The sequence below is a fragment of the Salvelinus fontinalis genome, chromosome 38 (genome assembly GCF_029448725.1).
Source record: "Salvelinus fontinalis isolate EN_2023a chromosome 38, ASM2944872v1, whole genome shotgun sequence".
Classification (NCBI taxonomy): domain Eukaryota; kingdom Metazoa; phylum Chordata; class Actinopteri; order Salmoniformes; family Salmonidae; genus Salvelinus; species Salvelinus fontinalis.
The window spans coordinates 13,560,394-13,587,117 of record NC_074702.1 but is presented as its reverse complement, the minus strand read 5'-3'; the positions used below and the strand labels follow the sequence as shown (position 1 = coordinate 13,587,117).

General features: G+C 43.1%; 1 protein-coding gene across 4 annotated transcripts; it reads right to left on the bottom strand.

Moving 5' to 3' along the window:
* Positions 1–446: 446 nt before the first annotated feature.
* On the bottom strand, positions 447–25,218 carry LOC129837762 (neural cell adhesion molecule 1-like). Of its 4 annotated transcripts, none has more exons than XM_055904188.1 (16): positions 24,952–25,216; positions 22,020–22,091; positions 18,011–18,205; positions 17,320–17,457; positions 16,735–16,875; positions 16,478–16,595; positions 15,997–16,151; positions 13,446–13,588; positions 13,175–13,313; positions 10,594–10,761; positions 8,625–8,744; positions 6,850–6,977; positions 6,571–6,736; positions 2,918–3,122; positions 2,663–2,788; positions 447–2,247 (listed from the first exon to the last, which is right to left on the bottom strand). In XM_055904188.1, exons 1-16 carry the CDS (start codon positions 25,010–25,012, stop codon positions 2,208–2,210), a joined length of 2,115 nt encoding a protein of 704 aa, XP_055760163.1. In that variant the 5' UTR covers positions 25,013–25,216; the 3' UTR covers positions 447–2,207. The 4 variants fall into 4 exon arrangements, with proteins under 4 accessions (XP_055760163.1, XP_055760164.1, XP_055760167.1 ...); XM_055904189.1 differs by having other exon boundaries at positions 16,735–16,872; XM_055904192.1 differs by lacking the exon at positions 2,663–2,788 and having other exon boundaries at positions 16,735–16,872; positions 24,952–25,218.
* Between the last annotated feature and the right edge of the window lie 1,506 nt (positions 25,219–26,724).

The window sequence follows — 26,724 nt, the reverse complement described above, 5'->3', positions numbered from 1 at the left end:
CCTGTCACGTTCCTGACCTTATTTCCTTTGTTTGGTCTTTGTTTAGTTGGTCAGGACGTGAGCTGGGTGGGCATTCTATGTTTTGTGTTTCTATGTTGGGTTTGTTGTTTGACCTAATATGGTTCTCAATCAGAGGCAGGTGTTTGTCATTGTCTCTGATTGGGAACCATATTAAGGTTGCTTGTTTTCACTGTTTGTTTGTGGGTGATTGTTTCCTGTCTTTGTGTTCTGCACAAGATAGGACTATTTTCGGTTTTCCCATTTATTGTTTTGTAGCTTGTAGTGTTCACGTTATTATTCTTTATTAAACATGTTGAACACTAGCCGTGCTGCGTTTTGGTCCTCTCCTTCATCCCAGGAAGAAAACCGTGACAATCCCATTGAACTTTGAGTTAGTTAAAGTATGCCAAAGCGTAGAGAGAGTCATTCTATGCCTGGGGCCAGTGCTCAGTATTTTGACTGTATTCTGACTGTTATATACAGAAAGCAACATTGTCTACACCAGAGGACATCTATGAAAACATGAGACGGTCAGCCAAGCCAATCACTGATCCTAATGACATGAACTACGCAGAGCTCAATATCAGCCGTGCTCCTTCACCCAGGTAAATAACCAGAGTGAGTGAGACGTTCAAAGTAAATTCCACAAGGAAAATAATGTCTCAAAACAATTGCATAATAACTTGCAAAAATGTGTACGCAACAATTCAACAACAGGCTTACATCACGTAGTGTCTGTAAAATAGTAATAACTACTAGGTAAATACAAATATAGCTCTGCACTAAAACTTGTTCCCCTTAAAAGGAGGCAGCGGAATAACAAGGCAGAGGATGACGATGCAGTTAACTACAGCCAACTACAAACACAGTGAGGTGGTCAGAGAACTTTGATATCTAGACCACAAGGCCTACAGTATGGTAAACTCAAGAAAAGTGAATAAAAAACAGCATGTTTTTAAGGCACATTTTTTAAATAGCAAAATGCATAGCTGTTATACTGTATGTGTATGTACAAACAATGTACAGTGTACAATGTACAAATAAACAGTAAAAATGTTGATAATTAAACAAATACAAACATAAAATGATTATATGAGCAATTTGCAATTTAACAGGTTATTTAAAAAATAAGCACATCATATAGCTCTGTAATATATGAGCTCTGTATATTCCTCATGATTACAACACTTGAAGAGATGTAATTTTGACACGTTGTTATTTGTTAATGTGATTATGCTGTATACTGTTTATCAGGGCTGTCCACCCTCTTCCCGGAGATCTACCGTCCTGTGGGTTTTCAGTCCAACGCTAATTTAACACAACTGATTCTACTAATTAGCTGCTCAACAAGACCTTAACTAGCTGAATAAGATATGCTAAATTAGGGTTGGACTGAAAACCTACAGGACAGTAGATGTCCAGTAAGAGGGTTGGGCAGCCCTGCTGTATATTGTTAATATGTTAGGATAAAATGTCCTTATTAAGTAATGATATGTCACTTACAGATTGTTTTGCAGATTAAAGTGAATATAGACTTTAATAAATAATGAGTTATGATTCAATTAATGAACTACAAAGGTCTCCCTGACAATTTACAGCAGCCTTGATGTGCTGAAATATAACATGAATGTACTGAAATATAACATGAATGTACTGAAATATAACATGAATGTACTGAAACATAACATGAATGTACTGAAACATAACATGAATGTACTGAAACATAACATGAATGTACTGAAACATAACATGAATGTACTGAAACATAACATGAATGTACTGAAACATAACATGAATGTACTGAAACATAACATGAATGTACTGAAACATAACATGAATGTACTGAAACATAACATGAATGTACTGAAACATAACATGAATGTACTGAAACATAACATGAATGTACTGAAACATAACATGAATGTACTGAAACATAACATGAATGTACTGAAACATAAAAGCAAGGAAATGTAACACTTAACATGAGATTACACAGGGCTGGATGAAATTACAACAATCTGTTAATGTTAGACATTACAGTTCACAGATAACTTTCCTAATCCATATCCTTTCTCAACATGGACTGTCCTGGGAACTCTCCAAAAACATTTAACTAAGACCCCTCAACTCACAATACTTCCTCCTTTCTACTGACATTTACAGGTTCCATTCTTCAGATACTAGGATGTCACTTCCTGTTCAGTAACTCAGGCCTCTGTGGCAGGATCTCCATTGGGGGACGTCTTCCTGATAGGAAATGATAGGTTAGAAATAAAATACAACTCAATACAACTAGCCATGCAAATATTTAATGAGTCATTAGCTCAGTAACTAAATATGCACATGCAAATACAGAAAAATAAGACTGTGTGCCTACTAATTCTGAGAGGGCATTCCTGTGTTCGTCAGCTCAAGTCATCAAAGACTCTAGCAGTGGCAAGTGGGTGGTGGCTACCTAACAATTAAAATGGGTATAAAAAATGGCTACGGGTGTCACTTTGCACATGAGTATATTAGTTATAATTTAATTAGTCAGTGATCAAACACACTTGCTGACTTATAAGTGCGGAGGTGCCTCTTTTTGCAATTTTTTATAGATCACAGCCCGTTTAGGGCAAGGGGGGCTGTGTCCACCCATCTGACATCATCATGGGCCACCTACTCGAATTTGGTGAGGGGTGCTTTGTCGCACGTGACCTCCGCCTGCAACCCATTCTTTTCCCCATTTTGTGTCTGCAGCTTTGGGATGGTATCCCTCGGTATTCCTAGCCCATTCAACTTCAAGTCTCTGCATTGAAGGACACACAAACTGAGGCTCAGGAGGGTTCATATAGAGAAACACACATAACCACACTACAACCCTCTGAATATGTTACATTGAGGAACAGGCAGACAGTAGGCTAGAGAAAAGTATTACCCATTAGAGGTGCTATCACCCTCCTCCACAGTCTTCATCCCAGGGACCTTCTGCCCAAACAGCTTGACAGCCAGGAACATCAGCATGCCGCAGTGGTTGGTGTAGCAACAGGTGGCGTCCACAGCGATCAGTAGCGCCAAGAAGATGGCTATGACAATGCCTGCCACAGCCCCTTTCCCCATCCCACCCTTATTCATCTTGGCTACTGAAAGGGAAGAAGGGAGGGAAGGAGTGAGGGAGGGGATGAAAGGGATGGAGAGAAGGAGAAAGACACAGAGGGAGAGATAATCATATTTAAACTCAGTAAAACATTTTATCCTGACCTGGCATTCTGTTCTGTAACTGTTTTTATTTCAGAGATATTTTCCTCTCCACTGGGAAATAGTCCATTTTCCAGTATGTGACTGTGGTAAAGCTGTGAAACAGCTCGTAAGGAATGACATCACCAAATAATGAACTAATTGCTGGCACCTGTGCCTGTTCGCCAGCTCTGCCCGGGACTCTGGAAAAACTATTAGAAGGTGAGAGCGCAGAAAGGTGGTAGCGGAGGAGCCGGTCCTTCGGTGAACGTGAGGCTTCGTAGCCCTTGCAATTATATTGCACTCACCCTATAATGGTGGGAGGGTGTTATTCGCTGCTGTGTAGGGCTGCCGACGACAACCAGATAAGAAAGCTTTTTTAAAGGGTTGTTGCTTAAGGCTAAGGCTACTCAGTGCACCTTAGATATGTACCTACCGTCGGCCTGGAAATTGCCATGCCTGCCGGCTCAGCAAGGGTGCACACACTCAGACCCCACAGACCCCACAGCACACACTCAGACCCCACCCCTGAGTCCTGTTAAATGTGTTTAGTTTTTAGGGCTGGGTCCTATATGTGCCTTCATCACTATCATGTGGGTCTTTTGACTGTTTGTATTGGTCCAAGCCAGTGTCTGCAGATGCGAAGTAAATACAACATAGCAAGTAAAACACTGGCATGGTAGAGTTGCAGTGGAATGTGCAAAGTAGAAGTAGAAATAGAAATAATGGGGTGCAAAGGAGCAAAATAAATAAATAACTACAGTAGGGGAAGGGGTAGTTGTTTGGGCTAAATTATAGATGGGCTACGTACAGGTTCAGTAATCTGTGAGCTGCTCTGACAGCTGGTGCTTAAAGCTAGTGAGGGAGATAAGTGTTTCCAGTTTCAGAGATTTTTGTAGTTCATTCCAGTCATTGGCAGCAGAGAACTGGAAGGAGAGGCGGCCAAAGGAGGAATTGGCTTTGGGGGTGACCAGAGAGATATACCTGCTGGAGCGCGTGCTACGGGTGGGTGCTGCTATGGTGACCAGTGAGCTGAGAGAAGGGGGGACTTCACCTAGCAGGGTCTTGTAGATGACCTGGAGCCAGTGGGTTTGGTGACGAGTATGAAGCGAGGGCCAGCCAACGAGAGCGTACAGGTCGCAGTGGTGGATAGTATATGGGGCTTTGGTGACAAAACGGATGGCACTGTGATAGACTGCATCCAATTTATTGAGTAGGGTGTTGGAGGCTATTTTGTAAATGACATTGCCGAAGTCGAGGATTGGTAGGATGATCAGTTTTACGAGGGTATGTTTGGCAGCATGAGTGAAGGATGCTTTGTTGTGAAATAGGAAGCCAATTCTAGATTTAACTTTGGATTGGAGATGTTTGATGTGAATCTGGAAGGAGAGTTTACAGTCTAACCAGACACCTAGGTATTTGTAGTTGTCCACATATTCTAAGTCAGATCCGTCCGGAGTAGTGATACTGGACGGGCGGGCAGGTGCGAGCAGCGATCGGTTGAAGAGCATACATTTAGTTCTACTTGTATTTAAGAGCAGTTGGAGGCCACGGAAGGAGAGTTGTATGGCATTGAAGCTCGTCTGGAGGGTTGTTAACACAGTGTCCAAAGAAGGGGCAGAAGTATACAGAATGGTGTCGTCTGCGTAGAGGTGGATCAGAGACTCACCAGCAGCAAGAGCGACATCATTGATGTATACAGAGAAGAGAGTCAGTCCAAGAATTGAACCCTGTGGCACCCCCATAGAGACTGCCAGAGGCCCGGACAACAGGCCCTCCGATTTGAAACACTGAAATCTATCAGAGAAGTAGTAGGTTTACCAGGAGAGGCAATCATTTGAGAAACCAAGGCTATCGAGTCTGCCGATGAGGATGTGGCGGTTGACAGAGTCGAAAGCCATGGCCAGGTCAATGAATACGGCTGCACAGTATTGTTTCTTATCGATGGCGGTTAAGATATCATTTAGGACCTTGAGCGTGGCTGAGGTGCACCCATGACCAGCTCTGAAACCAGATTGAATAGCGGAGGCGGTGGGATTCGAAATGGTCGGTAACCTGTTTGTTGACTTGGCTTTCGAAGACCTTAGAACAGCACTGCTGTTTGGGAATCTCAGACGACACGAAAGAGAGGTTGAACAGGCTAGTAATAGGGGTTGCAACAATTTCGGCAGATAATTTTTGTAAGAAAGGGTCCAGATTGTCTAGCCCGGCTGATTTGTAGGGTCCAGATTTTGCAGCTCTTTCAGACCATCAGTTGACTGGATTTGGGAGAAGGAGAAATGGGGAAGGCTTGGGCGAGTTGCTGTGGGGGGTGCAGTGCTGTTGACCGGGGTAGGGGTAGCCAGGTGGAAAGCATGGCCAGCCATAGAAAAATGCTTATTGAAATTCTCAATTATAGTGAATTTGTCTGTGGTGACAGAGTTTCCTATCCTCAGTGCAGTGGGCAGCTGGGAGGAGGTGTTCTTATTCTCCATGGACTTTACAGTGTCCCAGAACTTTTTTGAGTTTGTGTTGCAGGAAGCAAATTTCTGCTTGAAAAAGCTAGCCTTGGCTTTTCTAACTGCCTGTGTATACTGGTTTCTAACTTCCCTGAAAAGTTGCATATCACGGGGGCTGTTCGATGCTGATGCAGAACGCCACAGTTTTGTGTATGCCTTACACCACAGTGTTCTTCTTCCTAAAAAGGCTTAGTTGCATAGACAGCAGAAATATAGTAGGATGCCTGTCTGAGATACTCCACGCTGTCTCATGAAATGAATGTCCCGCCCTGACCTTAGTTATCTATGTTTTCTTTACTATTTTGGTTACGTCAGGGTGTGACGAGGGTGGGTATGCTTGTTTTGTATTGTCTAGGTTTTTTTGTATGTTTAAGGGTGTTGGTAGGTCTTGGCAAATGTATGTCTATGGTGGCCTGAATTGGTTCCCAATCAGAGGCAGCTGTTTATCATTGTCTCTGATAGGGGATCATATTTAGGTTGCCATTTTCTCTTTTGGTTTTGTGGGTTCTTATTCTATGTTTAGTTACCTGTCTGCACTAGTCATATTAGCTTCACAGTTCGTTTTGTTATTTTGTTCGTTTTGTTCAGTGTTCATTCTTTAAATAAAGAAGAATGTACGTTTATCACGCTGCGCCTTGGTCTCCTCCCTACGACGGCCGTGACAATTAAATGTTTAATAAAGTATGTAATTGTTTGTTATATTGTTGTTGAGTTCTGGTGTGTCCTTCACTCTGACATACCGGTTAATCAAAAGGTGGTGGTAGCACTACGTTACTCTGCTCAATCCAGTATTTGTCCCACCTCTCGGAAGGTCTCAAGCTTTATTTCACTACTACAGTACGCCATAGCAGCTTACCAGGCTGTGGGACGCTGAAGTTCAGCTTGACGGGGCTAGAGGAGCCGTAGGGGTTGACGGCTCGCACCTCCATGTGGTAGTCTGATTTATACTGCAGGTCATGGAGGTTGATCACTGTCGAGTTGGACGGCAGGTCCTTCTCCCTCCAGTCCTCGTCCACCTTATTCTAAGAAAGAGAGAGGAGGAGGGGGGGGGGGGGGGGTGGTGTAAGGTCTTGCACACTCTGTAATGTCTTGATCTTTTGTCTTCCCTGAAAAACAGAAACGCATGCATACTCACCACTCTGTAGCGGACAGTGTAGTGGATAATGGGGGCGCCTCCGTTGTCCAACTGTGTTAAAGGGATTGAGAACATATTGCCCTCAACCTTCCCCACGCTGGCCACCAGGACTGGGCTGTCTGGTTCCCCTGGGGAGGGAGGGAGGGAGGTAGAGGCAGTGTGTTGGTACAATAGGTACAGAGGTCAGGGGTGTTCATGCATCAGCCAGCTTATAACTACACCACAGTGTGTGAAACTGTTGTAGTAAAATCTACTGTCATGTTAGGGAGGTTGGTTATCCGTGAAAAACAAACTTTTCAGAGTTTTTCGACACATCACGTCAGTACTTTACCTCCTGCGGGGCCGAATGCCAATGGAATGGGATGATGTCATCAGGAGCGGGGCAATAATGGAGCATGAATAGTCGTCAGCGAGCAGGTGATGATGTCATGTGGATGATCATTTGACAGTGGAATGAGTGAATTATGACAGATTAATATTTCTTCCAGCCAATATACAGCTGAAGTCGGAAGTTTACATACACCTTAGGCAAATACATGAAATCTCAGTTTTTCACAATTCCTGACATTTATTCCTAGTAAAAGCTCTCTGTTTTAGTTCAGTTAGGATCAACACTTTCTTTTAAGAATGTGAAATGTCAGAATAAAAGTAGAGAATGTTTCATTTCAGCTTATCTTTCTGTCATCACATTCCCAGTGGGTCAGAAGTTTACATACACTCAATTAGTATTTGGTAGCATTGCCTTAACTTCGGTCAAACGTTTTGTGTAGCCTTCCACAAGCTTTCCACAATAAGTTGGGTGAATTTTGGCCCATTCCTCCTGACAGAGCTGTTGTAACTGAGTCAGGTTTGTAGGCCTCCTTGCTCGCACACACTTTTTTCAGTTCTGCCCACATATTTTCTATAGGATTGAGGTCAGGGCTTTGTGATGGCCACTCTTTGACTTTGTTGTCCTTAAGCCATTTTGCCTCAACTTTGGAAGTATGCTTGGGGTCATTGTCCATTTGGAAGACCCATTTGCAACCAAGCTTTAACTTCTTAACCGATGTCTTGAGATGTTGCTTCAATATATCCACATAATTTTCCATCCTTATGATGCCATCTATATTGTGAAGTGCACCAGTCCCTCCTGCAGCAAAGCACCCCCACAACATGATGCTGCCACCCCGTGCTTCACGGTTGGGATGGTGTTCTTCGGCTTGCAAGCCTCCCCCTTTTTCCTACAAACATAACGATGGTCATTATGACCAAACAGTTCTATTTTTGTTTTATCAGACCAGAGGACATTTCTCCGAAAAGTACGATCTTTGTCCCCATGTGCAGTTACAAACCGTAGTCTGGCTTTTTTATGACGGTTTTGGAGCAGTGGCTTCTTCCTTGCTGACCGACCTTTCAGGTTATGTCAATATAGGACTAGTTTGACTGTGGATATAGATACTTTTGTGATACAGTGAATTATAAGTGAAATAATCTGTCTGTAAACAATTGTTGGAAAAATTACTTGTGTCATGCACAAAGTATATGTCCTAACCGACTTGCCAAAATATAGTTTGTTAACAAGAAACAACCTAAGTGTATGTAAACCTACGACTCCAACTGTAGATAGACACTCAAAACAGTAGGCAATATGGATATACTGTAGCTTGTTGACACAAGTAATGCAGTTTGAACAATGATAGTTGGTGACAATTAGTAATAATTATACTGCATTTGCCTAGATATGATGCGATTGAGAGTGAGGAGAGAGAGAGGAGGAAGAGGAGGGTGACACTCACGTATGCCCTGTGTGCGGACGGTGAGCTCTTCGGAGAAGCCTCCCTGACCCAGGTGGTTCTGTGGGGCAAACCGGACAGAGTAGGTGGTGTATGGATTCAGATCTGTGATAACCAGGGGGTCTGCACACAAACAACAGGGTGCATGAACACACACATTACTTTTATATACAGTGGGGAGAACAAGTATTTGAGACACTGCCGATTTTGCAGGTTTTCCTACTTACAAAGCATGTAGAGGTCTGTAATTTTTTATCATAGGTACACTGTGAGAGACGGAATCTAAAACAAAAATCCAGAAAATCACATTGTATGATTTTTAAGTAATTAATTTGCATTTTATTGCATGACATAAGTATTTGATCACCTACCAACCAGTAAGAATTCCGGCTCTCACAGACCTGCTCATTTTTTTTTAAGAAGCCCTCCTATTCTCCACTCATTACCTGTATTAACTGCACCTGTTTGAACTCGTTACCTGTATAAAAGACACCTGTCCACACACTCAATCAAACAGACTCCAACCTCTCCACAATGGCGAAGACCAGAGAGCTGTGTAAGGACATCAGGGGTAAAATTGTAGACCTGCACAAGGCCGGGATGGGCTACAGGACAATAGGCAAGCAGCTTGGTGAGAAGGCAACAACTGTTGGCGCAATTATTAGAAAATGGAAGAAGTTGAAGATGACGGTCAATCACCCTCGGTCTGGGGCTCCATGCATGATCTCACCTCGTGGGGCATCAATGATCATGAGGAAGGTGAGGGATCAGCCCAGAACTACACGGCAAGACCTGGTCAATGACCTGAAGAGAGCTGGGACCACAGTCTCAAAGAAAACCATTAGTAACACACCACGCCATCATGGATTAAAATCCTGCAGCGCACGCAAGGTCCCCCTGCTCAAGCCAGCGCATGTCCAGGCCCGTCTGAAGTTTGCCAATGACCATCTGGATGATCCAGAGGAGGAATGGAAGAAGGTCATGTGGTCTGATGAGACAAAAATAGAGCCTTTTGGTCTAAACTCCACTCGCCGTGTTTGGAAGAAAAAGAAGGATGAGTACAACCCCAAGAACACCATCCCAACCGTGAAGCATGGAGGTGGAAAAATCATTATTTGGGGATGCTTTTCTGCAAGGGGACAGGACGACTGCACCGTATTGAGGGGAGGATGGATGGGGCCATGTATCGTGAGATCTTGGCCAACAACCTCCTTCCCTCAGTAAGAGCATTGAAGATGGGTCGTGGCTGGGTCTTCCAGCATGACAACGACCCGAAACACACAGCCAGGGCAACTAAGGTGTGGCTCCGTAAGAAGCATCTCAAGGTCCTGGAGTGGCCTAGCCAGTCTCCAGACCTGAACCCAATAGAAAATCTTTGGAGGGAGCTGAAAGTCCGTATTGCCCAGCGACAGCCCCGAAACCTGAAAGATCTGGAGAAGGTCTGTATGGAGGAGTGGGCCAAAATCCCTGCTGCAGTGTGTGCAAACCTGGTCAAGAACTACAGGAAACGTATGATCTCTGTAATTGCAAACAAAGGTTTCTGTACCAAATATTAAGTTCTGCTTTTCTGATGTATCAAATACTTATATCATGCAATAAAATGCAAATTAATTACTTAAAAATCATACAATGTGATTTTCTGGATTTTTGTTTTAGATTCCGTCTCTCACAGTTGAAGTGTACCTATGATAAAAAATTACAGACCTCTACATGCTTTGTAAGTAGGAAAACCTGCAAAATCGTCAGTGTATCAAATACTTGTTCTCCCCACTGTATGTATACACTAAAACTAATCAAACTTCTCATAACTAGTCATATCACTAAAATGGTCATCAGAGGCCTCCCATGGTTTAGGGAAATCCGTGTTCAGTTACGACTTCTAGTCCGCAGCGTATTCATTGGCTTCATCTGTCTCAAACATCATCTACAGTATTTCATTAAATAGTTTGGGCACTGAGAGTCAGGTTTTTACCTGTGGACTGGATGACTCTCTCCTGCCAATTGTTCTCACGTCCTGTCTTCCACTGGAGGGTGAAGTGGGTGATGGGAGAGCCCCCGTCCACCAGGGAAGCACCCAGGGTGAAGTGGACCGATGTGGGCCCTGGGGTGCCACTTACCTGGGATGCTTTACCTGGCCAGGCTGGGGGAGGAGAGATGAGAGAAACATGGAGAGCGAGAGGATTGAAGGAGGGAGAAATAGGGAGAAAGGAGGGAGGTGCAGAGCAGTTCAAAGACAGAGAGGTGAAGAGGGAATGAACATGTCAGAGATGAAAGAATAAGAACATTGTCATTATGTCACGTTCTGACCATAGTTCTTGTGTGTTTTGCTTGTTTTAGTGTTGGTCGGGACGTGAGCTGGGTGGGCATTCTATGTTGTGTGTCTAGTTTGTCTGTTTCTGTGTTTGGCCTAATATGGTTCTCAATCAGAGACAGATGTTTTGTGTTGTCTCTGATTGGGAATCATATATAGGTGGCTTGTTTTGTGTTGGGGTTGGTGGGTGGTTGTTTCCTGTCTCTGTGTTTTCTCTGAACCAGCTAGGACTGTATCGGTTTGCCACATTTTGTTATTTTTGTAATTGTTAAGTGTTCACTGTTTATCATTATTAAATATGTTGAGCACCAACTACGCTGCGTCTTGGTCCGATCCCTGCTACACCTCCTCTTCTCTTGAAGAGAAGGAAGGCTGCCGTTACACATTAGAAATAAAAAACGATGAATACTGCAAATATAAATAAACTCACCAAAAAAAGATATGTCCTCTCACTGTCAACTGCGTTTATTTTCAGCAAACTTAACATGTGTAAATATTTTTATGAACATAGCAAGATTCAACAACTGAGACATGAACTGAACAAGTTCCACAGACATGTGACTAACAGAAATGGAATAATGTGTCCCTGAACAAAGAGGGGGTCAAAAGTAACAGTCAGTATCTGGTGTGGCCCCCAGCTGCATTAAGTACTGCAGTGCATCTCCTCCTCATGGACAGTTCTTGCTGTGAGATGTTACCCCACTCTTCCACCAAGGCACCTGCAAGTTCCCGGACATTTCTGTGGGGAATGGCCCTAGCCCTCACCCTCCGATCCAACAGGTCCCAGACGTGCTCAATGGGTTTGAGATCCAGGCTCTTCGCTGGCCATGGCAGGACACTGACATTCCTGTCTTGCAGGAAATCACACACAGAACGAGCAGTATGGCTGGTACCATTGTCACGCTGTAGGGTCATGTCAGGATGAGCCTGCAGGAAGGGTACCACATGAGGGAGGGGGATGTCTTCCCTGTAACGCGACTGCAATGACAACAAGCTCAGTCCGATGATGCTGTGACACACCGCCCCAGACCATGACGGACCCTCCACCTCCAAATCCATCCCGCTCCAGAGTACAGGCCTCGGTGTAACACTCGCTCCTTCGACGATAAACACGAATCCGGCCATCACCCCTGGTGAGACAAAACCACGGCTCTTCAGTGAAGACCACTTTTTGCCTGTCCTGTCTGGTCCAGCGACGGTGGGTTTGTGCCCATAGGCGATGTTGTTGCCGGTGATTTCTGGTGAGAACCTGCCTTACAACAGACCTACAATCCCTCAGTCCAGCCTCTCTCAGTCTATTGCGGACAATCTGAGCAGTGATGGAGGGATTGTGCGTTCCTGGTGTAACTTGGGCAGTTGTTGTTGCCATTCTGTACCTGTCCCGCAGGTGTGATGTTCGGATGTACCGATCCTGTGCAGGTGTTGTTACACGTGGTCTCCCACTGTGAGGATGATCAGCTATCCTGTCTCCCTGTCATGCTGTCTTAGGCGTCTCACAGTACGGACATTGCAATTTATTGCCCCGGCCACATCTGCAGTCCTCATGCCTCCTTGCAGCATGCCTAAGGCATGTTCACGCAGATGAGCAGGGACCCTGGGCAGCTTTCTTTTGGTGTTTTTCAGAGTCAGTAGAAAGGCCTCTTTAGTGTCCTAAGTTTTCATAACTGTGACCTTAATTGCCTACCGTCTGTAAGCTGTTAGTGTCTTAACGACCATTCCACAGGTGCATGTTTATTAATTGTTTATGGTTCATTGAACAACATGGGAAATAGTGTCAAAACCCTTTACAATGAAGATCTGTGAAGTTATTTGGATTTTTATGAATTACCTTTGAAAGACAGGGTCCTGAAAAAGGGACGTTTCTTTTTTTGCTGAGTTTAGAGTACCTACACTTTAGCTAAAATCTCCCACTGTTTTCAGTTATTTTAGAATTTTATAGTGGTTTGTGGCTGCTTGTCCCTTTATAGAAAGGTAAAAACTGATTGAATCAATGTTGTTTCCATGTCATTAAAACCAAAAAATGGAATGCAATGACGTTGAATCAACGTGGAAAACTGATTGGATTTGAAAAAAGTAATCAACTTAATTAAACATGTTTTTTTCACCTAAATCCAATGACTTGGTGACATTTTCTGTTGATTTCACGTTGAATTCACATTGAACTGACGTCTCTGTCCAGTGGAATGTTGTGTTAGCGCTAAGTATTATCATAACAGAGTAGGAAGGTCAAGAGTGGCCTTACTCTGCAGGCTGAAGTCTGTGGAGGCGTTGCCAGCAGGACTGATAGCTATGCAGCTGTACAGCCCTCCATCTGAGGGCGTCACATTGTCAACTACCAGGACATAGCCATCCTCTATTCTCACTCGACCTCCACCAGCGTCCTGTATCCACACAAACACAACCAGACAGGAACTCAGAGGAGAGAAATATAACAAAAAATGAATTCTCTGCCTGATTCTCCCCCAATAGTTGTTGTAATTAATACCACTGTGTGAATGTATCATCTGTCTTACCACTGTTAGCAGGTGGTCATTGTTGGTCTTCCTGACCCACTGCAGCGCGGGCATAGGCTGTCCTGAGACGTTACAGGACACTGAGAGAGTCTGGCCTGGCTCCAGCTCCATCTTCTTCTGGCTCAGCACTGCTACAGGATGCTCTGTAAACACGTACAGAACAAGAGACAGGACAAACAGTGCTTTGTGTGACAATAACAAACAAATTACAATAGATAAGAATATGTGTAAATTATTAACAATATATGAGCATCTTCTGTTAAATAGGAACAATTATTTTGTTGTGTGTTTAGATGGCTTTGAAGACCAGAAAGATGTTGATAGTGTGTATGGTTAAGCCAGCAAGATATTGGCATTGTATCTGGTTAGGGAGTGAAAGTTATTTATAATAAGGGTTACATGGAGAAAAACGGACCTCTCTGAAATGAAAATGGATGGGCCTCCCTTCAGCAAAATATATTTTACCTAAACCCTCCCTGAATGCTTGGGGAAAAAAACAAGTGACCCTCCCCTATACCCAATACTAATAATAATAATTCAAACATAAAGTGGATAACAGAGAACATGTCTACCATTTACCCTCACTTATTGGACAGACCAGAGCCTTAGATATGAAGTTTTAGAAACTGTTCTATGTCTTGTAAGCATTACATGACATCACAGGAATTTTTATTGCGCACAAGGCTGCAGCCCGGGGCCAGAAGGTTGTGGGTTCACAGACCACCGTGGACAAGAGTATGGGTGGACAGATTTCCTTTATAGTAAAAGCATTGCATAAATCTATAATCGTATTTGCAGGGCCAAGAAAAAAAATCATTTTATAAACCTTTCATGCAATTCTACGTCATTTTACATATTAGCAGAATATTTTTTAATAACACACAAACTACCGAAATTACAGTCTAAGAATGGACAAAGAGTTGTCCCTATGTGTTCATCTTATCATATTTCTTTAATGCTTTAATGCTTGTTTTAAATGAAACTGTCCTTGTTTGCAAATAATTAAATCTGAGACATCATGAGGAATCTTGAAGTTAGGCCTACCTTTCCACCCCAGACAGAGTAGGACTACCGACACAGAAAAAATGTAAGTTTTAACTAGTGGCTACTCTTCTTCAATGGCTTAACCCAACGAGAGAAGGTCACAAGTGTTTCCCTAAAAGCTGTCTGGGTTTAAACATCTTCTGTTGCACAGAATGTGAATAGATTAATCAATCAATAGTGATAGAATTATACGAACAAAAATATAAACACAACATGCAACAATTTCAAAGATTTTAGTCAGTTCCAGTTCATAGAAGGAAATCAGTTAATTGAAATAAATTAATTAGGCCCGAATCTATGGATTTCACATGACTGGGCAGGGGAGCAGCCATGGGTGGGCCTGGGAGGGCATAGGTCCACCCACTTGGGAGCCAGGTCCACCCACTGGGGAGCTAGACCTAGCAAATCAGAATTCGTTTTTCCCCACAAAATGGCTTTATTAAAGACAGAAATACTCCTCAGCACCAACCCTTCCCCTCCTCAGACTATCTCGCAGGTGAAGAATCCGGATGTGGAGGTCCTGGGCTAGCATGGTTACACATGGTGTGCGGTTGTGAGGCCGGTTGGATGTACTGCCAGATTCTCTAAAACGACGGCTTATGGTAGAGAAATTAACATTCAATTCTCCAGCAAAAGCTCTCTTGGACATTCCTGCAGTCAGCATGCCAATTGTACACTCCCTTTAAACTTGAGACATCTGTGGCATTGTGTTGTGTGACAAAACTGCACATTTTAGAGTGGTCTTTTATGGTCCTAGCACAAGGTGCACCTGTTTAATGATCATGCTGTTTAATCAGCTTCTATCGTAGAAATATAACTTTGCTCTGTGCTTCTGCAAGCATGCATTTCATAGCCTATAGCCTATAGGCTATGGATCATTTGATTGAGACCACACTAAATAGCCTATAGGCACACCTGATATTGTGTGACCAGTGGAGAATCAGAGATGAGGGACGGCATCGGGCACACATCGATATATAGCCTTATAATCAACTCATTTTAAATCACTAAGAAATATTGGAATTTCATCAATTACAAATTACATGACCCTCCCCAGAACTAGATTTGGGAAAAAAATACTAAACCTAGAACTTGACTGAAATTGAAAAAGCATGAACCTTCCCCATTTTCCTCAAAGGTGCCCATTCTTTCCATCAATCTTTCTGAAAACACCTGAAGATTTAAAAAAAATATTCTCTGATGAGAGACACACAATGCTGCTTTTCCCTGGTTGAAAATGTTACACGGGTAATGGGTTTGAATGGGATCAAATTGTTTGTTTTCTGAAACTCAGGCTCACTAGACTGTCTGACAGAAAATGGTTGCTTACACAGAATCAAATTCCCCATGATATCTCTGTATATCAGGAACGTAAACATCTGGAAGGAAGTATTCAAATAACAAGCCATTTTTTATCTGTTATTTTGGAGAAAGCTTGGTCTTATGAAGCTAAAGCTGTTTGTTTCCAGGAGGAGTGTGTTTCCTGATGTTCTCTAACAAACCACACCTGAGACATCCAGCATGATCATGGCACTGCTCTCTGAGATTTTATTCTTGGCCGTGCAGATGTACTCTCCGTAGTCGCTCCTGACAACGGACGAGATAATCAGCTCGCTCTTGTCTGAGTTGTACTTGTAGCGGGACTCATCTGAAGAATCTGGGCTGAGGGGGGAAGCGCCAACAGACAGACAGGCAGAAGTGAGGCCTGGTGCTACAGAACATTAGCATGCTGCTGATAAGGAAGTTGATAGGAAGTGAGACACACAGTCAACCACACAGACAGGATGGCACGCCACATTAGTGGTGTACTGAGACATAAATGACCACATAAATATAGACACACTGGAGGCCTTCACCCAAACATACACTTTCCAATACACACTAGTTTTTCTCTCGCTCTCTCTCTGTGTTAATGCAAACTGTTTTGAGCAGGATACTCTGGCATTACACACATGCACATCAGTGTGAAGAAAGACACACACACTCACACTGTCCAGATGATGTTCGGTTGGGGGACTCCCTCGACCAGGCAGCTGAGGGAGACATTGGTCTCTGGTCCAGCCGTGACTTTCTTCACCTCCTCATGAATTTTCGCTGTGGGGGGAACTACAGCAGGAGGGTCAGACGAGACATGATTTATTATAGTCAACAACAACACACCTAATCCTCTGGTCTATACAGAGTTTGTACGAAATAAAGATCCTAAAATATCCCTTATTCCCTACTGCACTTTTAGTAACCCCACCGTTGACGGAGATGGAGATGTCGAGCTTTTCAAAAATGGGCCGGTCCTTGATTTTAGCCTCACAGGTATATGTTCCGTGATCCTTCCTGTTGATGTTGTTGATCTGTAGAGAGTTGTCTTTTAGTCTTGTGATCCGACCTGCTGGGAGCAAAAGACGGCAACAGGGAAAAGAAAGATCAGCCCCATCTCAGCGTCAGGAACACGTTCTCTCTGCTTAATCATCAATATAACCAAGCTTCAAAAAGCAATCACGCTCTCTCTTTAAGGTTGTCAATGGTGGCGTTCACATGAAACAGGGTCAGGGCTTGTCTGACGGTAATTTTCAGTGTGTTTTGTCCCTCTGAAAAAAGATGACAGATTGAATCAGATGTTTCCCGGGGAAGAGTCCAGAAAACATCCCTCGATTTGACGGCAAATCGGATTAGCCTATGAGCTACGTGACCCCTTCTGCCCCTCAACAGCCTGTCCACCATCGCCACATCTCCATCGGTCACCGGCAGGCAGGCAGAAGCTAGTGCGAGGAGCTAGGAAGCTAAGAGACCCCCATACCACATGAACAATCAGAACCGAGGGTACCCCTCCTACCTTCAGATTGCAGTTTCTCATGGTCCCTCTCCCAGTTGACTTCCACCTCCGGCTTGCCAGTGACCATGCAGGTGATGACCACATCTTGACCCTCCAGGAACTCATGGTAGGCCAGTGTTTCCCCGAAGGATGGCCGCTCTGGGTGGGTTGAGAGAGGGATGGAGAGAGCGAAAGGGTCATTGTGTGTGTGTGTTTTTGGTTTTTGGTTTTACTATCCTCAAGGAAAAATTCACCGGTCCCGACAAGGAAATAGGATACTTCAGGCTTAGGGTTTAGGGTTAGAATTAGGGTTAGGAGTTGGGTTGGGTTGGGGGTTTGAGGTTTGGGGCTAAGGTTAGGATTAAGGAAAATTTCACTCTCCCCCACAAGGAAAAAGGCTATTTTAGGCTTAGGGGTTAGGTTTAGGGTTAGAATTAGGGTTAGAGTTTAGGGTTAGGAATTGAGTTGGGGGTTTGGAGTTAAGGTTAGGGTTAAGGGTTAGGGTTAGGGGTGAGGGAAAATAGGATTTTGAATGGGAATGACTGTTTTGGTCCCCACAAGGATACAAAAACAAACGTGTGTGTGTTACAGAGATATGACCTATCTGTCTTTGATCTTGCAAGACAACACTAATTAGCTCAATACTCAAACAATACGAGAAAAACCCTTCAACGCTGACTCTAGGTGAAAACTTTTACCTTAAACATCTTACCGTAGACAAAGACGGTCTGAAATGTATGATCTCTGTCACCGGTGTCAAATTCACATAAGCATGTGTACAGTCCTGCATCCTCCAACTTGGCATCCCTGATGAACAGTTTTGACGATGTCTCATCCACTTTCTCAACCTGGTCACCTTCAACATCCTCTCCATCTTTCTGCCAGGTGATGTCTCCTTCCCCACCAGCTAAGAGGGGTTATGTGTGATTATATGTATCATATATAAAAAAATTGTTAAGGATATACACTGCTCAAAAAAATAAAGGGAACACTTAAACAACACAATGTAACTCCAAGTCAATCACACTTCTGTGAAATCAAACTGTCCACTTAGGAAGCAACACTGATTGACAATAAATTTCACATGCTGTTGTGCAAATGGAATAGACAAAAGGTGGAAATTATAGGCAATTAGCAAGACACCCCCAAAAAAGGAGTGATTCTGCAGGTGGTGACCACAGACCACTTCTCAGTTCCTATGCTTCCTGGCTGATGTTTTGGTCACTTTTGAATGCTGGCGGTGCTCTCACTCTAGTGGTAGCATGAGACGGCGTCTACAACCCACACAAGTGGCTCAGGTAGTGCAGTTCATCCAGGATGGCACATCAATGCGAGCTGTGGCAAAAAGGTTTGCTGTGTCTGTCAGCGTAGTGTCCAGAGCATGGAGGCGCTACCAGGAGACAGGCCAGTACATCAGGAGACGTGGAGGAGGCCGTAGGAGGGCAACAACCCAGCAGCAGGACCGCTACCTCCGCCTTTGTGCAAGGAGGTGCACTGCCAGAGCCCTGCAAAATGACCTCCAGCAGGCCACAAATGTGCATGTGTCAGCATATGGTCTCACAAGGGGTCTGAGGATCTCATCTCGGTACCTATTGGCAGTCAGGCTACCTCTGGCGAGCACATGGAGGGCTGTGCGGCCCCACAAAGAAATGCCACCCCACACCATGACTGACCCATCGCTAAACCGGTCATGCTGGAGGATGTTGCAGGCAGCAGAACGTTCTCCACGGCGTCTCCAGACTCTGTCACATGTGCTCATGTGCTCAGTGTGAACCTGCTTTCATCTGTGAAGAGCACAGGGCGCCAGTGGCGAATTTGCCAATCTTGGTGTTCTCTGGCAAATGCCAAACGTCCTGCACGGTGTTGGGCTGTAAGCACAACCCCCACCTGTGGACATCGGGCCCTCATACCACCCTCATGGAGTCTGTTTCTGACCGTTTGAGCAGACACATGCACATTTGTGGCCTGCTGGAGGTCATTTTGCAGGGCGCTGGCAGTGCACCTCCTTGCACAAAGGCAGAGGTAGCGGTCCTGCTGCTGGGTTGTTGCCCTCCTACGGCCTCCTCCACGTCTCCTGATGTACTGGCCTGTCTCCTGGTAGCGCCTCCATGCTCTGGACACTACGCTGACAGACACAGCAAACCTTTTTGCCAGAGCTCGCATTGATGTGCCATCCTGGATGAACTGCACTACCTGAGCCACTTGTGTGGGTTGTAGACTCCGTCTCATGCTACCACTAGAGTGAAAGCACCGCCAGCATTCAAAAGTGACCAAAACATCAGCCAGGAAGCATAGGAACTGAGAAGTGGTCTGTGGTCACCACCTGCAGAATCACTCCTTTTTTGGGGGTGTCTTGCTAATTGCCTATAATTTCCACCTTTTGTCTATTCCATTTGCACAACAGCATGTGAAATTTATTGTCAATCAGTGGTGCTTCCTAAGTGGACAGTTTGATTTCACAGAAGTGTGATTGACTTGGAGTTACATTGTGTTGTTTAAGTGTTCCCTTTATTTTTTTGGAGCAGTGTATATATATACACAGTTGAAGTCGGATGTTTACATAAACCTTAGCCAAGTACATTTAAACTCAGTATTTCACAATTCCTGACATTTATTCCTAGTAAGAATTGCCTGTATTAGGTCAGTTAGGATCACCACTTTATTTTAAGAATGTGAAATGTCAGAATAATAGTAGAGAGAATGATTTATTTCAGCTTTTATTTCTTTCATCACATTCCCAGTGGGTCAGAAGTTTACATACACTCAATGAGTGTTTGGTAGCATTGCCTTAACTTCGGTCACACGTTTCGTGTAGCCTTCCACAAGCTTCCCACAATAAGTTGGGTGAATTTTGACCCATTCCTCCTGACAAAGCTGGTGTAACTGAGTCAGGTATGTAGGCCTCCTTGCTCGCACACGCTTTTTCAGTTCTGCCCCCAAATTTTCTATGGGATTGAGGTCAGGGCTTTGTGATGGCGCCTCCAATACCTTGACTTTGTTGTCCTTAAGCCATTTCGCCACAACTTTGGAAGTATGCTTGGGGTCATTGTCCATTTGGAAGACCCATTTGCAACCAAGCTTTAACTTCCTGACTGATGTCTTGAGATGTTGCTTCAATATATCCACATAATTTTCCCCCCTTATGATGCCATCTATTTTGTGTAGTGCACCAGTCCCTCCTGCAGCAAAGCACACCCACAACATGATGCTGCCACCCCCGTGCTTCAAGGTTGGGATGGTGTTCTTCGGCTTGCAAGCCTCTCCCTTTTTCCTCTAAACATAATGATGGTCATTATGGCCAAACAGTTCTATTTTTGTTTCATCAAACCAGAGGACATTTCTCCAAAAAGTACAATCGTTGTCTCCATGTGCAGTTGCAAACCGTGGACTGGCTTTTTTTATGGTTACCATTTTTTTATGTTATGTCGATATAGGACTCGTTTTACTTGTTTCCTTCAGCATCTTCACAAGGTCCTTTGCTGTTGTTCTGGGATTGATTGGCACTTTTCACACCAAAGTACGTTCATTTTTAGGAAACAGAACGCGTCTCCTTCCTGAACATTATGACGGCTGCGTGGTCCCATTGTCACGTTCCTGACCTGTTTTCTGTTATTTTTGTATGTGTTTAGTTGGTCAGGGCGTGAGTTGGGGTGGGCATTCTATGTTTTGTGTTTCTATGTTTAGGTCATTGGTAATTAGCCTTATATGGTTCTCAATCAGGGACAGGTGTTTGACGTTTCCTCTGATTGAGAACCAGATAAAGGTAGGCTGTTCACACTGTTTGTTTTTGGGTGATTGTCTTCCGTGTTTGTGTCTGTGCACCACACGGGACTGTTTCGTTTGTTCATTCGTTTGTGTAGTCTGTACCTGTCATGCGTTCTTCGTGTTTATGTAAGTTCTCTCGTTCAGGTCTGTCTACGTCGTTTATTTGTTTTTGTAGTTTGTTGAAGTATTTTCGTGTTTCGTCATTACTTTAATAAATTCATTATGTCATATCACAACGCTGCGCTTTGGTCCAATCCCTACTCCTCCTCTTCGGACGAAGAGGAGGAGGACAACCGTTACACCCATGGTGGTTATGCTTGCATACTATTGTTGTACAGATGAACGTGGTACCTTCAGGTATTTGGAAATTGCTCCCAAGGATGAATCAGACTTGTGGAGGTCTACAATATTTTGTGAGGTCTTGGCTAATTTCTTTTGATTTTCCCATGATGTCAAGCAAAGAGGCACTGAGTTTGAAGGTAGGCCTTGAAATACATCCACAGGTACACCTCCAATGGACTCAAATGATGTCAATTAGCCTATCAGAAGCTTCTAAAGCCATGACATCATTTTCTGGACTTTTCCAAGCTGTTTAAAGGCACAGTCAACTTCGTGTATGTAAACTTCTGACCCACTGGAATTGTGATACAGTGAAATAATCTGTCTGTAAACAATTGTTGAAAAATGACTTGTGTCATGCACAAAGTAGATGTCCTAACCGACTTGCCAAAACTATAGTTTGTTAACAAGACATTTGTGGAGTGGTTGAAAAACAAGTTTTAATGACTCCAACCTAAGAATATGTGAACTTCTGACCTCAACTGTATATATATATATATATTCATACAACTGCATATGCCAGTGTACTATAATATGCAGAAGACACTCTACCCTTGGTAAGATGTTAACCATGGTAAGATGTTGCTCTTATGGAAATGCCAGAACATTGTACCAACCTTTGCAGAGGAGCATGGCTTTCTCACCCAGCAACACATCTTGTTTGGGGGTGATGATTTCCATTTTGGCCTCTGACACAGTGAGGAAGAAGAGCAATATTAAAACAACCTTTTGAACACCTAACAGTAACACCACTTGAAACTTCTATATTCTGGAATAACTATTGAAATGGAGAACCTAGAGCCAAACATTTGGGCCTGCCTATCGACTTGACTAAGAATACATTAGTGTGATTAATCAAATACCACCAAATCACACCAGTCATGTATTTTCTACACTGTATCTCTACAACAGACTGTAACGATGCACTCATCAACACTATACATTTATAAGAGAGATCAGTTGATTGATTTGACCTGGGACACCTGCAGAAGGAGTGAGGTCTCAATTTCTCTTGTCAACGCTGAAGCCCTGCAGATTGCCATCCATCTGGAGATAGAGCAGCACACTATTTCTTCCTGTACTAAGGCTGAGACAGGCTGCATGGCTGTGGCTGAGAATGGCTGTATGGCTGCGCCTCAGACAGGCTCTATGCCTGTGGATGAGACAGGCTCTATGTCTGCTCCCCAATTCTCTTATATGGCCACATCTCCTTCGCCTCATAACTTACTTTATTTCTGTCCTTTGTCTTTGTTGGCCACTGAAAGGTGAAATGGTTGGATAGATTTCCAACCTTTTGCTTTCCTTTCCCCTATTATCAATTTGGTTGTAAAACAAGGTCAGGGGGCTCTTTGAGCCAAAACCAAATTACAGCAGAGGGATGATAAAGCCTTAACAATCATGGCTGGGTTAATTAGGATGAGTTTAGATGTGGTGGAATTAGAATAAAAGTAGTTAGTTGGCATCTCTTTTTTGGCATTTTAAAGATTACTGCCACATTATGGGCTGGGGTGGATTCAGAAAGCATCTCCTATTACAATTCAGCCTCTGGAACAGATGAGCTTGGACATTGCTCTGGGTACACCTCACACTGATGAAACTCAGTAGAGATAGAATAAAGAAAATCTATTTTTTTACATATGAGATGACCAAACTCAGTATTCTCTCCTATGTCCTAGCATTCGGGATGCTGTATAGCTGTAGCACCACATTCATGTACTTGAGGAATGTATTGAAAGTACTATATATTGTACATGTAGGGAAAATTGGCAAGGAAAATGTTCACTTTAGTTAGCTCTGTAAAGTTGGATTGAATCCCTTAGGTAAGATTAAAAAACATGTCAATGAAAAGTAAAACAAACAAGTCCAGTGCATCGCATAACAGAACACAAACTGTGAACCATGTTCCCTGTGAGGAGAACCATACAGATGTAGGATATTAATTTGAGCCAGTTTGCTACAGCAGGAAAATAATACTGCAGCAACAGGAAATGTGCATTATTATGTGGATTATAAAGAATTTACATTTTTTGTACGGGTTGATAAATGTACACTGCTCAAAAAAATAAAGGGAACACTTAAACGACACAATGTAACTCCAAGTCAATCACACTTCTATGAAATCAAACTGTCCACTTAGGATTGTCCACTGATTGACAATAAATTTCACATGCTGTTGTGCAAATGGAATAGACAAAAGGTGGAAATTATAGACAATTAGTAAGACACCCCCAAAAAAGGAGTGATTCTGCAGGTGGTGACCACAGACCACTTCTCAGTTCCTATGCTTCCTGGCTGATGTTTTGGTCACTTTTGAATGCTGGCGGTGCTCTCACTCTAGTGGTAGCATGAGACGGAGTCTACAACCCACACAAGTGGCTCAGGTAGTGCAGTTCATCCAGGATGGCACATCAATGCGAGCTGTGGCAAAAAGGTTTGCTGTGTCTGTCAACGTAGTGTCCAGAGCATGGAGGCGCTACCAGGAGACAGGCCAGTACATCAGGAGATTTGTGGCCTGCTGGAGGTCTTTTTGCAGGGCTCTGGCAGTGTACCTCCTGGCACAAAGGCGGAGGTAGCGGTCCTGCTGCTGGGTTGTTGCCCTCCTACGGCCTCCTCCACGTCTCCTGATGTACTGGCCTGTCTCCTGGTAGCGCCTCCATGCTCTGGACACTACGCTGACAGACACAGCAAACCTTTTTGCCAGAGCTCGCATTGATGTGCCATCCTGGATGAACTGCACTACCTGAGCCACGTGTGTGGGTTGTAGACGCCGTCTCATGCTACCACTAGAGTGAGAGCACCGCCAGCATTCAAAAGTGACCAAAACATCAGCCAGGAAGCATAGGAACTGAGAAGTTGTCTGTGGTCACCACCTGCAGAATCACTCCTTTTTTGGGGGTGTCTTGCTAATTGCCTATAATTTCCACCTTTTGTCTATTCCATTTGCACAACAGCATGTGAAATTTATTGTCAATCAGTGTTGCTTCCTAATTGGACAGTTTGATTTCACAGAAGTGTGATTGACTTGGAGTTACATTGTGTTGTTTAAGTGTTCCCTTTATTTTTTTGAGCAGTGTATTTTAAGGGAAAATCAAGTCTGAAATGTCAAAGTGGAAATTACAAACTCCAGAAGGCTTTTTAAACACACACCAAGTTTTAAATGTCCTACATCACAGGAAAGTTTTCCTGAAACAGGTTGATCAAATTAAGATCCTACATCTGTAGCAGTGGTATGATGATCCAATATAGGTTATACCAGATATACTGATTTCAAGGGTTTTAATGAAGATAGTCATTACACGGAAGCATAAATATCACATATTCAAAGAAATGAACGCCAACAGTGACATTTATTGTCTATACATGTCTATATTGTTTAAACTATAGGCAAATGCATATTGACACAAATAAACAAATAAACCAATAAATAATCAAATAAAATTAAAAACAAAAAATAGTCCCACTCCCAACAAATATAAAAGTAGGTCTAATTTATATGATTATTTACAGAAATATTCAAACCTTGAAGTGTTTAGGATTTTGTATTCTCACCTGAAAAACCAAGGACCAGCATTATGGAACACATTCTCAAGATGAGCATCGATTCAGCCATTTCTACCTCAACGTTGCCACTATCCTCAATGAATGGATCGATGTAGTCCTTGACACCTGCTGCATGCAATTGCGCGTGAAATACAACAGTGGTGGAAACATATATTTCATGCTTTTATAGGCAAGAGGTGAGAACCAGGGAGACAGACAGGGACCCCACAATCTCTAAAATCTCTGCATGCCGCCCTCCCCTGCTCAAATCCACACCCCTTAACATTTTCTGTTCAGATCATGCACCGGGGGTAAATAATGCTGGAAAGTAGCCTTCCCTACCCTATCAGGCGCCACCGCAGGCCCCTGCCTCCGCTCCAAAACACCGGATAAAAGGAACTCTGCACTCCCCACTCCCCCAGGGAGGAGATGAAGAAGATATTTTTATCACTCGACTCCATCAGTTTTAGTTAAAGAGCAAGTTCATCTGAATTCATAATGTGATGAAATTAAGATATGCAAATAAAACATGTATTCTTGATTTAATAAAGATTTTTCGTTTCTTGACCTCATCTTGTCACACTTTGTGTCCGATTTCTCTGGAAAGTTCATGTAAAATGTTGATAATTTATGTTCCCAGCATAAATAACACTAGGTAAAAAAAAGAAAACAATACAATCAAAGTAGCTGAAATGACAGTGTGCCATGAATGGAAAAATAAAGTTTCAGAAATATTCAAGATGCAGGGATTGTACATAGTGCACTTATTTTATGGAGAGCACTTATTTTAATTACCCAACACCAAAATAAACTGTTACTTGTGCGCTGCACAAGGTATAGAGTCGTTTCACACTACAGTAATTCTGACATAGCTGAGAGATGCAGTATGAGACATGATAAATCGACCATAGGCCGTATTTTATACTTTTTTTAGGGAGCGCAACAATAAGGTTTCTCCGGGGACATATGGCAAATTAAAGAAAATCACTCTATGAGCTCAGATGTAATACTGTAATAACCTAATATCCAACGTTTCGACAGACAGCCTGTCTTCATCAGGGTATATTCTCCGGGGGCATACCCAGTCAATTAGATATTGTGCTTCGTTAACCAGGTCCTCTGCCAGAACAGCTGAGTTAAACAATTGATGGAATGTCAAACAATTGATAGTGGTGTATAATCTATGTACGCCCATCCTTCAATACAGAAACATTACAATACTATTTATTTATTTATTTTACTCATGATGAAGTAAAAAAAGCAAAATATGTTTTTAATTGGTTAAAAAACAACTACATTTCCAAATAAAAAGTCATCAACGTGAGGGCAATTCATCTTTTCTTCACCAAACTTTTAACCTAAATCCAATGACATGGTGAAAATGTTGTGTTGATTTCCTATTGAATTCACGTTAGTTGACAACTCAACCAAAATATAAATCAGAACTAGACTTTGAACTGACGTCTGTGCCCAGTGGGATCCCTCACTTCCAATGTAGAGTTAAGAGGAGATTATGTACACACATTTCAGTATAAATCTTGCAATCAAATTAACAATCTGCGAACTCCGGCACCGCATCTGCCCCTTTGATTGTGAACATCCTGGAAACTAGGGCATGGTGTTTATCGTAAAATGAGCATGAAGGTCATTTGGGACGCAAATTAAGTATTTTTCCACAGAATCCTATGAAAACACAGTTCAGTTTCAAGCCAAGCCGGAGACCTACGTACTATTCATCTTGGTACAAGACTTGTCTATTTAAGGTCCACACTCACATACTCA

What these genes read in the sequence shown, in the direction of transcription:
- LOC129837762 (XM_055904188.1), bottom strand. Translation starts at nt 25,012, where the DNA reads ATGGCTGAATCGATGCTCATCTTGAGAATGTGTTCCATAATGCTGGTC. An exon ending in TGAGAAACTGCAATCTGAAG is followed by an intron (nt 16,876 to 17,319) that starts GTAGGAGGGGTA and finishes TTTTGCTCCCAG; the next exon opens with CAGGTCGGATCACAAGACTA. An exon ending in ACACTGTCCGCTACAGAGTG is followed by an intron (nt 6,737 to 6,849) that starts GTGAGTATGCAT and finishes TCTCTTTCTTAG; the next exon opens with AATAAGGTGGACGAGGACTG.